The sequence below is a fragment of the Phascolarctos cinereus genome, unplaced genomic scaffold, assembly GCF_003287225.1.
Source record: "Phascolarctos cinereus isolate Bilbo 61053 unplaced genomic scaffold, phaCin_HiC Scaffold_9;HRSCAF=440, whole genome shotgun sequence".
In the NCBI taxonomy this organism is placed as follows: Eukaryota; Metazoa; Chordata; class Mammalia; order Diprotodontia; family Phascolarctidae; genus Phascolarctos; species Phascolarctos cinereus.
The window spans coordinates 19,487,459-19,501,696 of record NW_027556402.1 but is presented as its reverse complement, the minus strand read 5'-3'; the positions used below and the strand labels follow the sequence as shown (position 1 = coordinate 19,501,696).

General features: G+C 39.8%; 1 protein-coding gene across 3 annotated transcripts in view; it reads right to left on the bottom strand.

Moving 5' to 3' along the window:
• Positions 1–545: 545 nt before the first annotated feature.
• The window catches only part of USO1 (USO1 vesicle transport factor), an 87,114-nt gene continuing 73,421 nt past the window's right edge, over positions 546–14,238 (bottom strand). For 2 of the 3 annotated variants that reach the window (XM_020988460.2, XM_020988461.2), the window contains 8 exons: positions 12,403–12,584; positions 12,041–12,162; positions 9,017–9,155; positions 7,044–7,207; positions 6,398–6,487; positions 3,375–3,482; positions 2,367–2,582; positions 546–1,748 (listed from right to left, as the gene is read on the bottom strand). In XM_020988460.2, the coding sequence (XP_020844119.1) occupies positions 1,581–1,748; positions 2,367–2,582; positions 3,375–3,482; positions 6,398–6,487; positions 7,044–7,207; positions 9,017–9,155; positions 12,041–12,162; positions 12,403–12,584 (1,189 nt within the window). In that variant the 3' untranslated portion in view covers positions 546–1,580. Of the gene's footprint in view, positions 1,749–2,366; positions 2,583–3,374; positions 3,483–4,115; positions 4,215–6,397; positions 6,488–7,043; positions 7,208–9,016; positions 9,156–12,040; positions 12,163–12,402; positions 12,585–14,238 lie in introns of all 3 variants that reach the window. The other variant, XM_078148454.1, reaches the window with a different exon arrangement.

The following is a 14,238-nucleotide window of genomic DNA, read 5'->3' as shown; positions in this document are numbered from 1 at the left end:
AGGGTCCTGGCAGCAACTGGTGAGAATTAAACTATCAGATTCTGATGGAAAGGTCTTAAGACTCCAGTTCCCCTGATCCCTCTAATAGAGGTCAGGATCTCCAAATTCATCACCAGCCTTTCTTCCCTTCCCACTGGGAAGAAAAAAAGGAAGGAAGAGAAAAAAGAGACAGAGATGTGCACGTGCTCCTGCCCCACAAGTTTAACATCAGATTAGTTCAGTCAGCACTTGTTAAGTACCACCCACATGCAAAGCAGCGGCCTAACCCCTAGGAACACAAGGAGCGATCACTCCCCTCTCTGAAGAGTTACGACTTGTAAAGAGCTAAGGAAATCAAGACTATCCGAGGAGGTGGCAAGCATTAACAACCAGGAGGGAATCAGGAAAAGCTTCCTGAAGGCACCCAGGAGCTGGAAGAACGCTTAATGCCTTTTGTCATGATTTCATAAAAAAACGTAGGTAGGAATTTTGATTCAATCATGAAAAATAAATACACTGTTGCTCAAAATCTAAAGGGAACCAATGATAAAACAAATGACTATGGATTTAAGTGAACATAATATCTATTTTTATTACCAAAACATGAGATTGACATCTTTTTATTGCACTCTTTCAAAACTTTTATACTGGTCAAACCTACTTCAACATTAATTCAATTCAACAAGCATCCCTTGACCGCCTTTTGAGTACAAGGCACTGGGTGAGGTGCTAGGAGACAGCCAGAAGAATCAGACCCAGTCCCTGCCCCAAGGTGCTTCCTTGTATAAAAGCCAATAAACTACATTAATCAGAGAGGTGGGCTCTTATGAACACGGAGCTGGTCCTGACAACCAGCTAACATGTTAAACTTGCACCGTGGGAATTATGAGGGGTTGTTTTTAACTGAGGTGTTCTGCCTCCCAGCCCTGCGGCTTCTGCAGATATGCCTCTGCATCCTCATGTGTCAGGCTCCCTGTCTCTTCGCAACCACTCTAGCTGCAAAGGCCCTCCCTCTACCCTGTTCAACGTATCTATTTGGGGAGTCACTGCGAACGAACCGGCCATTTCCCCAATATTACCCTGCTCCTGCTCTTAAACCTCCGCATCTCTTAAAAGAACCCATGGGTTTAGAGCATTACCAATGCCAACTACGAAGGCAAAGAGCCCAATTCAACATGTTAAATCAAATACATAAGCACTTAAAATCACAAGTTTCAAAATAAAAAGATAGATGCAGAGACTTCTGTAAATGACCAAGGAACTAAGGCAAATTGTACGGCTACCTCATGCTTTGAACGGTACAGTTTTGATGTCTAAAACTAAGAGACGGTCGTCTTCTAAAAGAGTTCAAAAGAACTTAAATAAAACAGAGCTGTGTGTTTTACCCATAGCTAGGCCTTTTTCCTTAAAAAAACAAAAAACAACAAAAAACCCATGGGTGGCTTCATCTCAGAAACATGGCAATAGTCTTTCAGTGAATGCTTTCCATTGGCTTCCTAAAAATTTTTATTATGTATGGAGAAAGACCAAAGCATTGTCTTTGAGGCTCCGTCTTAAAAGTTACACGGTCATCTCTATCATTTCTAGAGACACTGTAATGCTTAGGCTGATCCCTCCACTACTTCATTAGCGTCATGACAATCATCTTCATCGTCACTGTTGTCATCATCATCATCATCGTCATCGTCGTCGTCATCAACATCATCGTCGATGTCATCGTTTCCAGTCTGGTCTCCGGATCCAAGTTCATCTTCATCTTCATCTTCAACCTACATGGAAAAAAGAACTTTCAGCTTGACCAAATCACAAGAAAAACTTCATTTCTTGGCCAAATAATGCCATTCCAAATGCCTTGCTTATCTTGAAATTTGGAACTTTAGAATACAGATAAAGCTCCTTACTTCTTTGTTCTAATGACTTTTGCAACTTGTAGAAAATAATCTGTGGGATAATCTAACACACAGCTACTCTCACATAATAGAAACGAGCATGAGAAAATCTGAACAGAAACTAAAAAATGGTGGCATCTTCTTATTCTCCAATGAGTGGTTCCTGCTAACATAAGAGTAGCCAAACCAATTCATGTTACTAGAAATAAAATATCAAAGTCTGAGTGCATGCAAGAGAGTTAAACAAATCCTTAACAAAAACAATACTTTTAATGCAGGGATATAAGCATTCCTACAGAAGGTTCAAATTTCTAAAACTAATAAAAATATCAAAGAAATTATATTCCAGGCCCATCTATTCATGATATAGTCAGCACCTTCAAGGTAAAATATTGCTAAGCACCTTAGGAAGAAATGTGAAACCAAGCGTGCAGTGAAATACAAATTGTAGAGCAAAATCTTTGTGAGGATAAACTCCGCAAAAATCTGTGGCCTTACCGGGTGACCGAGTTCCTTGAGTTTGCTTTTTAGTGAAATTATTTTCTGATCCTGATCAGCCAGCAGCACCAACAGGTCATCCTGTTCTTTGCTAGATTTTGCAAGTCCTAGCTGCAGCTTGCTTTTCTCATTCTGTAAGATTGCAATGGTGCTGTTTGATGAATCCAACTGCTGCTTTATGGACGCTTTTTCCTCAGACAGGGCTTTAACTTCATTCTGACAACAGAAACGTTCAAGTTACTAACCTGAAGAGAATACTCAAACGGGGTAGCATGTGATTAAAGAGTCTTTTCATTCAAACCCACTGCGTCCAGTTCAGCCTTGCAGATTGGTTCTTCAACACACAAAATGACTTAAAAAAAATGTGGGGGCAGCGAGGTGGTGCAGTGAACAGAGCTCTGGCCTTGGAGTCAGGAGGACCTGAGTTCAAATCCAGCTTCAGACACTTAACATTCTTAGCTGTGTGACCTTGGGCAAATCACTTAACCCCAACTGCCTCACCAAAAAGCAAAAAATAAACATTTTTAAAAAAAATGTATCTTTCACATGTAAAGCATTTATATGCCATCATCAAGAAAATAATTTTTAAAAGCTTGAATTGCAATATCTCCATTCAAACTAGAAACAGAGCTAGAGATTACATTAAAAAGCAGGCCAGGGGGCAGCTAGGTGGCACAGTGGATACAGCACCGGCCCTGAAGTCAGGAAGACCTGAGTTCAAATCCGGCCTCAGACCAAACACTTGACACTTACTAGCTGCGTGACTCTGGGCAAGTCAATTAACCCCAATCACCTAATAAATACATAAATAAACAGATAATTAACATAAAATAAAAAGCAGGCCAAAAGGCAAACCGTTCATTCCACCAGAAATACTAACAACAACTATGTGGCTTCTTCCTACTTTTCAGGGTTTACTTTCTCATCCACATGAAATAAAGTTCTGAACACACTCCACGCTATCTTTTTAAAACACTGTGTATGAGGCATGGATGGGACACTACCAACCTTTAACTCCTTAGTTTCCTGCACCAGTGCAGACAGCCTGCCCTCTATGTCAGTGGGTTTTGCTGCTGTTACGGTGCCATTGTCTCCTGATACCAGAACGGATTTAGCCTAAGAAGTAGAAATTGAGTTAAAAAAAAAGTGGTAAAAGTCAAGCTAGCAACATAAAAGCACAGACTCCTAGACATATAGTTTCTATTTCATTCGGGACTTGAAATTTAGTTTCCAAGATTGGATAAAACAGCTCTCCGATGGACTCCTCTGCAAACCAAATACTGTTTTATGAAAGGAGGACCCTTGGGGAAGAGCCTAAAGCCCAGAGTATCACAAACCAGGGAACAGGACAGTGCAGACAGCCTAAGAAAATGAAGGATCCAAGTTCTTCTGGGTTAGAAGTGTGCTCTAACAGAATCCGAAACACCAGATCACAGATGCTGAGCTACAAGGGCTCTCAGGGACCTTCTTTTGAGAGACAGGGATGTGAGGGTCCAGTGGGGCTCAGAGACTGACAGATCAGGGCCTTTGTCTATAACCTGGGGTCTTTCTGCTGTACCATAGCACCCCAGGTCAGTAAGGATAGTGTGGGGAGGGACTCCAACTGACGAATTAATACCAAGATTCTACCAGGTCACTGTGAGCTTTACTTCAAGGAAAGAGAACAGATAGGCTGACCATCCTAAAGCTGCCCAGTCATTTGGGCCCTAGCTTTGCTATTTCTGGAAAAAGAGAACAAAAGAAACTTAGAAACGTTTCAGTTTTCTGTAACAGCTCTTGCTTTTCCATCTGTAGTTTAGAAATCTCCATGGACTGTGAGTTTAACTGAGCCCTGAGTGTTTCAACTTCCTTCAGAGACTAAAAGCGGCAAAAACCATTTTATATTTATTTAGAAAACTACAGAGAACCAGCAAAGAAACTGAGACAATTAAAAGCTTTGGTCAAATATCAGCTTAAAAATGAAATCCACAAAACCACCAGAATTTCTATATGTGACAATTATACTAACAATGTATTATATTAATAAAAATAACTGGGAGTTAACCTACCAAGACACATCGAAGCTACACAAATGTCACTGCAGAACACTCATCACAACAAGACTTGACAAATAACTGGAGGGACATTCACTGCTCTAGGCTGACCCACACAACTGTAATGAAAATAACCATACTACCTGAATTAACTTACAGAACTAATGCTATACCAACCACATGAGAAAGCTCTTGACAGGGCTAGACAAAATCAGTTTGGTGGAATACAGGGTAGAATACTCAGAGAAATAATGAAAAAAGTGAGAATGAAGAAGGAATAGGAAGGAATGACAGAGGAATTCCAGACCTCAAAATATACTACCAAAATACAAATTACAGTAAGCCAAACCACTTAATATTAGTTGAAAAACAGAAAAGTAATCAGTGCAACAGACTAGATGGGTACGAATCAGAAACAATAAAATTCAATAGCCTGGTAAATTTGATAAACCTGGTAACACAGATGACCCAGGGAAGGACTTCCTATGTGACAAGAAATGCTAAGAAAACAGAAAAGTAGTTTAACAGAAATTATATTTAAGCAAATATACTTATAACATATAGCACAATGAGGCCAAAATGGATAAGAAACCGGAGTATAAAAGGTGACACCATAAAATAAATTAAGAGGATGCCTTTTAACCAAACAAGAGATAGAAAAGATCACAAATGACAAAATAGATAATTTCATTCACATAATATTAAAAGGCTGTTGAATGAAACAAAACCACCAAGGCATCTAGGTGGGATAAGAAGCAAATGTCAGGTGGAAAAAAAATCTTTGCATCAAAGACTCTTTGGTAGGGGTCTGACAGCTAAGATACCTAGGGAAATAACACAAATAAGTAGACAAAAAGCTATTCCCTTATGGATAATTTGATCATCAAAGCACATGAATAAATATCCTAAAAGAACTACAAACTATTAACAACCATGTGAAATCTTGTTCTAAATCACTAATAAAAAGAAAAATGTGAATTAATGTAACTGTGGCTTCCCAGCTAATTAACTATGAGGACAAAACACAGAAATGGGAGCTGAGGAAGACAGGCACATTAACGTTTCAGTGGAGATGTGAAATGATCCAACCATTCTGGAGAGAAATCTGGAATTATACTTTAAAAAGTAAACTGTCCATACTCGGACAAAGAGATCTGAATGCTGGACATTTTAAAAGGAAGCCAAAGACAAAAAGGAATATCCTATATACATGAAAATACTTACAGCAGCATTTTTTGTGATAGCAAAGAAATGGAAAGGAAGTAGCTGCTCATCACTTAGGGAACGGTTAAAATAACTGTGGTACGTGAAAGTAATGGATAACGGCTTCATAAGATACAATGGGCATTAAGAATTCACAGAAGCACATAACTACATGGAAGTGAAATAAGAAGAATCAGAAAAACAATATACTTAATAACTAAAACTCTGAAGCAGAATTATCCATTTTGATAGGAATTTCCAAGTCGAAAAAGAAAAAATTTTATTTTTTATAAAATACATTAAAAAAAAATATTTATTATTTCAAAAAGGCATATGTCTGAAATATTGACAAGTCTGTCTTTTTACTTACTTCTCCCTTGCATGTGCTCAAGAAGCCTTTTTTTTTTGAGGCAAGATGAAACGTGTGGCACAAATAAATTGTTTACCAAGATTTTTTTTCCCCCACCAAGTAATTGTAATGAAAAATTGGTCATGAAAATTAGGCAAAGTTTACATCTTAACACAATACATGCCAAGTACGTGGTTACTTTTAAAATTTTCTTTTAATTGCTATTTCACTGTCTGGGAATCAATCTGGATAGAGATTAGCATCTTTTTTTTTAGCAAAGGAAACTAAAGAACAGTAATAATACTTATAAGGAAATCTAAAAAGTGTCAATAATTAAAGACAAATATTTGGCCACAAGTTTTGATAGCCATCTAAAGAAATTAGATCAGATTGATGATTATTCAATCATTCTAATTATGAACAAAGGAGAGAAAGCACACACTTACCCACTGCAATTTGGTGTTCTGCTCAGGATCCCCATCCAGAGAAGCCTCTGGAGACTGTTCTGTTTTCCCAGGCACTAACTGTGCAGCCTTCTACAATAACAAAGAAATACACTAGGAAACTAAACCACAGCGACACTAAGTAAGGTACAAAGGAGTCTGGATATTCTTTTAGCCCTAAGAAGACCTGGATTCTAGGCCCAACTCTGTAATTAGCTGTTTCACTATGGAATCACTCTGGGCCACGAGCGTCCAGAAAGAATGGATGATTCTGGTCTCTGAATAAATCACTTCTATGTATAACATTATATTTTGTCCTACTCTAAAAAGCACTGGAATATTTGGAAATACAAAGCTAGACACATCAGATATATGTCATTTAAATGATATGGAAAATCACTCTATAAATGATTATTTTAAAAAACATCAAGACCAGCTATTCCTCTCATTTTAGCACACATGACCTGCAACTCATGTGAGACTAATATAGATCATATATAGACATATCTTGGAAGGAACAAGCTTTTTATTAAGTTTATTAAAGTGACATGTAAGGTCACATGAGAAGGATAAAGACAGTCACAGGAAAATCAAAAGAACTAGCAAACTTTGTTTTTGTAATTTAGTACTCTGAACGTTCGTATCTTACCAGATTTTCAATCAAGGAATCCTTTTCAGTCAATTGGCCTTGTAAAAGTTCTTGCTTATTTTTTAATTCTTTTATCTCTTCTTTCAACCTGCTAATTTCTTCTGGCTGAATGCCGTTCACCTGAGCTCCATCACTGTGAGAACCATGATGCTGATTGTCTTTTCCTATTAGACAAACATGAAATTTGATAAAGTTATATAACACTTCAGTTACATCAAATCATGTACATCAAAACAAAGGTAAAAGCCTGTGTGTGTTCCACCAGGGCTTGCGTCTCCTGTACGGTACCAACTATCGGAGATTCTACTGTATGTAACATGATAATTTAATCACAAAATAAACATTTACATGACTGATCACTACTTCTTGTCTCTGGTCAGTCCATTACCAAATCATTACCTCAACCATAATAATCTATCCTCTCCACAATATAATACTTTGCCAAATGTACACTATATTGATGACATTTCCTGACTAATAATTCTATCAAATTAAGAAATGACATTAATTTAGCATGACCCATTTTAAACAATCTCTTTAATAACACATTCTAGAAATCTGGTTGGAATTACAGTCAGGTTCACTAGCCTATAGTTTTGGATGACAGGGGCAATTATTTGCCAGCTGAACCTTTAGCAATCTTGATGATTTTTCAAAGGTCACTGATAGTAACTTACTAAGTGTTTCTACAATTGCAGCGTGGCAGCTGGTTACTCTCTTATAATCTTAAATCTCTGGGTTTCATCTCCCCGTAACCATTTTTGTTCTATTCTTGGCAAAGAAAATAGTGGCCTAAAAACTCATCCACTCCAATGATCACCTCCAGCTCTAATTGTTCCTGTACGACCCCCCATTCTTCATTTCCAAATTGTCTGATGGACATTTCAACAGACATCCCACCTACAAGTTACATTCAACATACAGAAAGCAGGACTCTTATATAATCTCTACTGCTCCCTTCCCCCAAGCCGATTCCTCTCTGAAGTCATTTCTGGCTCTTCCCTCTCCCTCCCATCTCTCCCCAATCCAATTAGCTGCTGAGTCCTATAGATTCCACCTCTAACACACCTCTTGTGTCTGTGTCCTTATAGATTTCTACTACTACTTCTACTGTGCCAGCTCAGGAGCTCATTCCCTCTTCCTCTGACTACTGGAGTCGCCTCCTAGCCAATCTCCCCGCCTCCACTTTCTGGACAGTGGGTCTCTGAAGACAGCCTTAACAATGCTACCAAAATACTCATCCTGGTGGACAGGTCTGATCACATCACTCTACTTAAATACCTTCAGCAGCTACTCTCTACAAAGTGAAATGCAAACTCTTTGAGCCAGCACTGACGGCTTTCCATAGCAGGCTCCAACCTACCCTTTCTGGCTTATCCTGTGCCTTGTATATGCCTGCCACATTGGCCTATTCACTCTTCCTTTATGGTGCCCTATTTTCTCTCAGCTTGGAGCATCTTTTCTCACGTATCTACAAGATTTCCTTCATATTTCCAACTAACACCACTCTCATGTTTCCACATTTCCTTGATTCCATGGCAAAAACTGCCTCCCTCTCCTCAAATCTTTCCCATTTCTCTTCTAAAACTTCTCTGTACTTCATCATATTACAGAATCACAGGGTTTGAGGCTAGAGACACAGACTATGTCTTCTTTGATCTTCACATATCCTCAGCAGCTGGACAGTACCTTACAAATGGCTAGTACTTGATAAATATTTATGGTTGCTCCAAGCAACTCTTGGAAATGTGAAGTTCTAAAATGCTGCCAAACTCCAAGGAGGGCATTTGCTCACGGGGAATTCCGTGCTCCGATGAGAACGCAAGACACGATCTCCTCATTCCCAAGACTTTCGTTTTAAAGAAGGCTGGTCCCCTGTTCTGTGACTCAGCTGGTGACTGAAATCGACAGGCGTGGATACCGACACAGAAAGCATCCCGTACATACAACGCACATAAGTAGGATTATGGTACCTAGCTGTACTTTGAGGAGATTATACTGGTCCTTGTGCTGCTGGATCTGAGACACCTGCTGTGTGACAGCTGTCTGCAGCTGCTCATTTTGACATTTTAGGGTAGAAACCTGTTGTCTTAATTCCTTAAGCTGGCAATCCTATGGAACAAAAATAAAAAGCACGTCTGTCAAGAGAATGTATGTATCGATGCATCCAGTCCTCAAGCCAACCGTTTCTACAAGGTGGCGTGAAGCTGGAATTACAACTGTGGATCCCCTTGATGGAAGCCCACAGTGTATTGTATGGGGATGCTCATTTGCACACATGTATGTCCACACCAGTAGTATCCCTCCCTGACTCTCCTCCCTACCAGTTATAGCTCCTTACAGGTCAGTGCTGTAACATGACTCAATACTTTCCACATAAGAGGTGTTTAAGAAAAGCATTGTTGGGTCAAATTTAACTCAAGCCTTTGGATTCTGTGAGAAAACGCAAAAGAGAAATTATGCTTGCTTAGCTTAGCCTCTAGGGAATACAATTAAGAGGAAGTTTTAGGGATGTGATTTCAGTTTGATAGAAGGAAAAATTTCCCCTTTTGGAACGAGAAAAATAGTCATATATAAATAACTGAGTGGCCCCAAGAGGTCTTTTCTGCCCATCCCAGGAGTGAAAGCAGATCACCATTTGTCTGGGGATTATGCAGAGGGGATTGCTGTTTCAAAAGGGCTAGACCAAAAGATCTCAATTTCCAATTTTGACATTTATGACTCTAAGCCATGTGACAAATCACTCACTCCTTTACAGTTATAGGTCATAGTTTCACCCTAGTCCCATGAAAAACTAGCTATTTCATAACATGTCTTCACTAGACTACGTGTGTGAGACGTTGATGCAGGCCATCAGTGCAGCACCAGCCCCTCATTCAGGAGAGTGAATGGCTCAATATTCACAAACATTTAATAACTAAGAAACGACACTTCAAAGCATGACACAATGCTGATTAACAATCCCTATGTGTACGGTGTCCAGTGTGATTCTAATTTCACTACAACTTTAAAAAATAAAGCTAATATTTTAACACCCAACAAATTATTAAAATGAATAATTTATAATTTTTTCAAATTTTTTTACTGATTAGAAATATATAAAATGTCATTTTGTGCTCTCTAATCGATTACTTATTAGCTCTAAGTATAGGTTATACATTACAGTCCACGAATCTTTTCTCCCCTGTCCTAAGGTAGTTATCTGGCACCAAAGAATACTTCATGATGTGCAATAAAGGGAGAAATATTTTTCCACTTCTATAATCTCATTGTCTGAAGATTGCTGGACAAAAGTTGTTTCCAAATCAGCATGATCTAAAGAAAATTCTAGTTAATTTGATTTATGGAAAACTACTGAAAATGTAAAGTCTGAACCTGAAACATTATATTCATACTTTGATTTCATTCATGGGGGTGTGGAGAGCAGGGTGTCAAAAGTGAAAAAAAAAAGTCATATGCAAATAGTCTTAAACATACAATGATCTGACTTGTAGGAATTCAAACTGCTAGAGAGCTCTGTCTGCCTCTGTTTTGAGGTGGTATTTATGGCAACCAGCACACAACCCAGCTGATGGGGAGGAATAGATCCTGTTACAGGGAATACACATGACGAACCAGAGCTTGCCAAACCTCCCTAGATCAGCTTCCCTCTCTTTTTTTTGCAAGGCATTTGGGGTTAAGTGACTTGCTCAGGGTCACACAGCTAGTAAGTGCCAAATGTCTGAGTCTGGATTTGAACTCAGGTCCTCCTGACTTCAGTGCCAGTGCTCTATCTAATGGGCGCCACCTCGCTGCCCCAAAGAACACTCAGCTTCTCAACGACTCAGCAACTCCTCAGCGGGTTATAAGAAATCTCGACATGGCTTTAATATAAATCTGCTCCCCCAATCCCCCCACGCCCCAGCCCTTCTGATCTGCAACCACAATGAAGATGCCCTTTTACTTCCTGCCAGAGCAGCAGTGGGATGAACAACAGCTAGAAACAGCAGAATGAGGCTTCAGCTCCCACCTCGGGTGCCTACTCTGTGAGTGGGACGTTGGGAAAACAGCCTCACCTTCTCCTGTGCCCATCTGCTCACATGCAAGGGAGAAGGTTTGACTAAATAAGCCTCACATCCCTCTTAGACCCAGATTTAAGAGCCTATCGACTAGGCCAGGAATTTGGAGGTAGTTTTCATGACAGAGGTATGTCTAATTCAGATTTTCTATCACCCCCAAATACCTAGTACAGTGTTCTGAATATGGCAGGCGCTTGATAACAGGTATCTGTTAAACTGTAGTCTGTTTGAATAATTTCGATTAAAAATGGAGCACAGGGATGCTCTTAAGGCTGTTTCAACAAGAAAAAGCAAGATTTAACATACATCCTTTCACATTACAGCACCTCTTCCAAGACCACGAGCTGTCCCATTGGAAAGGTCCTGCCTATACCCTACCGCTATCTACCACACATCAATTCTATGATTTCTTCAAATGTGTAACCCTTGAGTTTAAAAGTAAAAGAAGGGGGAAATGAAAAATCGTTCATGTAATTTTAAGGAAAATGTTCATCTAAATCAGGCTCTTAACTTAGGGTCCATGAACTTGTCTTTTTAGTATTTTGATAGCTGTTTCAATATAATTGGGTTTTAATCGTGTGTATTATTTTGTGTACTTAGAAACCATAATTCTGAGAAGGAAGGGGCCCATAGACTCCATAGGACTGCCAAAGGGGTCCAAGACACAAAAAACATTAAGAACTCCCTGGTTTAAATGCTCAATAATAAGTTGCAATTAATGCTTTTTAAACGACATTTTTTACTAGGAGCCTATAAAAGAAATGTCAATTCTGAGCCTATCTGTCCAAATCCTAAGGGGTTTTGGTGAATTAGAACTAAGGTGAGTTTGCATTTTACCACACCAGATAATTTACAAAATTCCACCTGACTCCTTCTGAAAGACCTCTGCCCTACACCCATGGGGCTAGCAGGCTGGAGGACCTCTGTCCTGGCATTTACCTGCTCTCGGATCATATTTTTGTAGTGAGTGACAATGCTGTCATGTTGCTCCAAAGTTTTCTTCACCTCTTCCTCCTTTTTATCTTCTTCACTAGACTTATAAATGGACTTTGTTATGACACCTGCAAAAAATGACTCATAGTTAAATCTTTCAAACTGTGTAAATAAGATTTCAATAGCCATGCATCCTCTATCAGTGAAAAGCTCAAACACATTCCTGCCCGATAGTACCCTCTGCACTAGCCAGACTAAACTAGAATGATGCCCTTTTGGTGTTCCTTATGTCTTTTGAACAGCTTTGGCGGGTACTTCTGTATTCTAATTACTTTTCAAATACACTGTCTCCATTCAATGTGTCTCACCTTCAAGCTCTTTCACTAGCTTTGTAAACTCATGATCAAACATCATGTGGTCTGGGCTAGAAAAGCTGGGCTGTGGTTTCTGGGCAGCTCTGGAGTACAATTCATGCTTGCTAATGAAACCCAGCTTCTCTATGAAGTTCTCTTTGCCAATTCTCTTCTCGATGAGTTGTTTCAGTTTCTCTCTAAAAAGAAAAAAAAAAGAAAAAAGGCAGACGTATACAGATGTATTAAAAAAATACTTGGCAGTTCAAACACTAAATGCTTAAATTAGACTTCAGTGTAAACAATATTTTCACTTCCCAATGACTTCTTTATTATGGGACTCAATCTCAAGGGGGCCCTCCCTGCAGCAAGGCAGCACTCTTCACTGATCCCAGCCTTACCGAAGCTGCCGCTCCTTTCCTTGTGCCTCACCCTCTCACTTACGGTCTTGAGCTCTTACATCACGAGAAAATGGGGTTCAGCCATGACCTCTCTGTTGTCCCCTTCTTCATCTCAAAAGCCCTGGACATTATCGTCTGTCTCTTCCTTTCTTCTAGCCTCTAATGAAACCTTTCCTCTCTACACGTGCCTGTGACCCCATTTTCCTCCCATTTTCTTCAGCAGATTTCCCCTTCAATCTCTGCCTACCTAATGGCTTCCCCTTAATGAGCTCAGACATGTTCAAGTCTCCCTAATCCTTAAAAAATTTTCACTGGATCCTACTAGCACCTCCAGCTATCATTCTTTCTCTTTCCTTTCTTATCTAAATTTGTGGAAGCTAATACATCCAAGGCCTCTACTTTTTTCTTTCTTCTCTCACTATTCAGTCCTTTTGCAATGTGGCTTCTGAGCTCATCACTCAACCGAAACTGTTTTCTCCAAAGCTGCCAATGATCTCTAAACTGCATGGTCTGATGGCCTTTTCTCAGTTTTTGTCATTCCCAACCTTTCCATTACAGCGGACACTGAAGACCACTCTGGCCTCCTGGATCCTCTCCTCATTCTCCTACCTGCCTGACCTAACTGTTCCCCTAAGCTCTATCTTCCGCTTTTCCCAAAGCTCTTAGGCTTTTTCTCTTCCCTCTCTAAACTCTCTTGCTGAATTCATCAGCTCTCATATCATGTCTAGGCAGATGACTCCATATATCCAACCCTAATTTTAGAATAGCATTTCCTGGAGAATACTTTCCTCCTTTATATCTGTATCCCACTACCTAATGCAGTAAACACTTCAGAAATGCCTGCGGATTGTCTATGCAGCATCACCAACCTCTTATCAGATCTTCAAAGTAGATGGCCTAGAGACATCTCCAACTCAACATATCCAAAACAGAACTCTCTTATCTCTCCCTTCTCCCAAATACCCCTATTTCTGTCCGGATGGTGTCTATCTGTGCTGAGAACCACCACCCTACCAATTTCTAGACTTGTAACCTAGGTATATCTCCACTTCCTGACTAGATCACTACCTCTACACCACCTCTCACACTGAACTTTTCTCTCTACACACATAACCAACCCCTGATAGGCTGAGGCATTCATCTCTACGGCCAGACCAAGGCAATGGCCTGCTATTTGGTCCCCCTGCCTTGAGTTTCTTCTTGCTCCAGTCCCTCCTCCACACACCTGCCCAACTGGTTATCCTTCAGGCTAGCTGTGTCCTTGTCACTCCGCTCTGCCATAACTCCTGCAGCTCTTTACTGCCTCTAAGATAAAATGCTGAGTCCCCTAGCTTTTAAAATCTTTCACAATCTGGTCCCAACTTATCTTTCCAACCTTATTAGATATTACCTCTCTTTTTGTACTCTACTGCCCAAAAAGTTTTTCCTGGTTTCTTATACACAATACTCCACA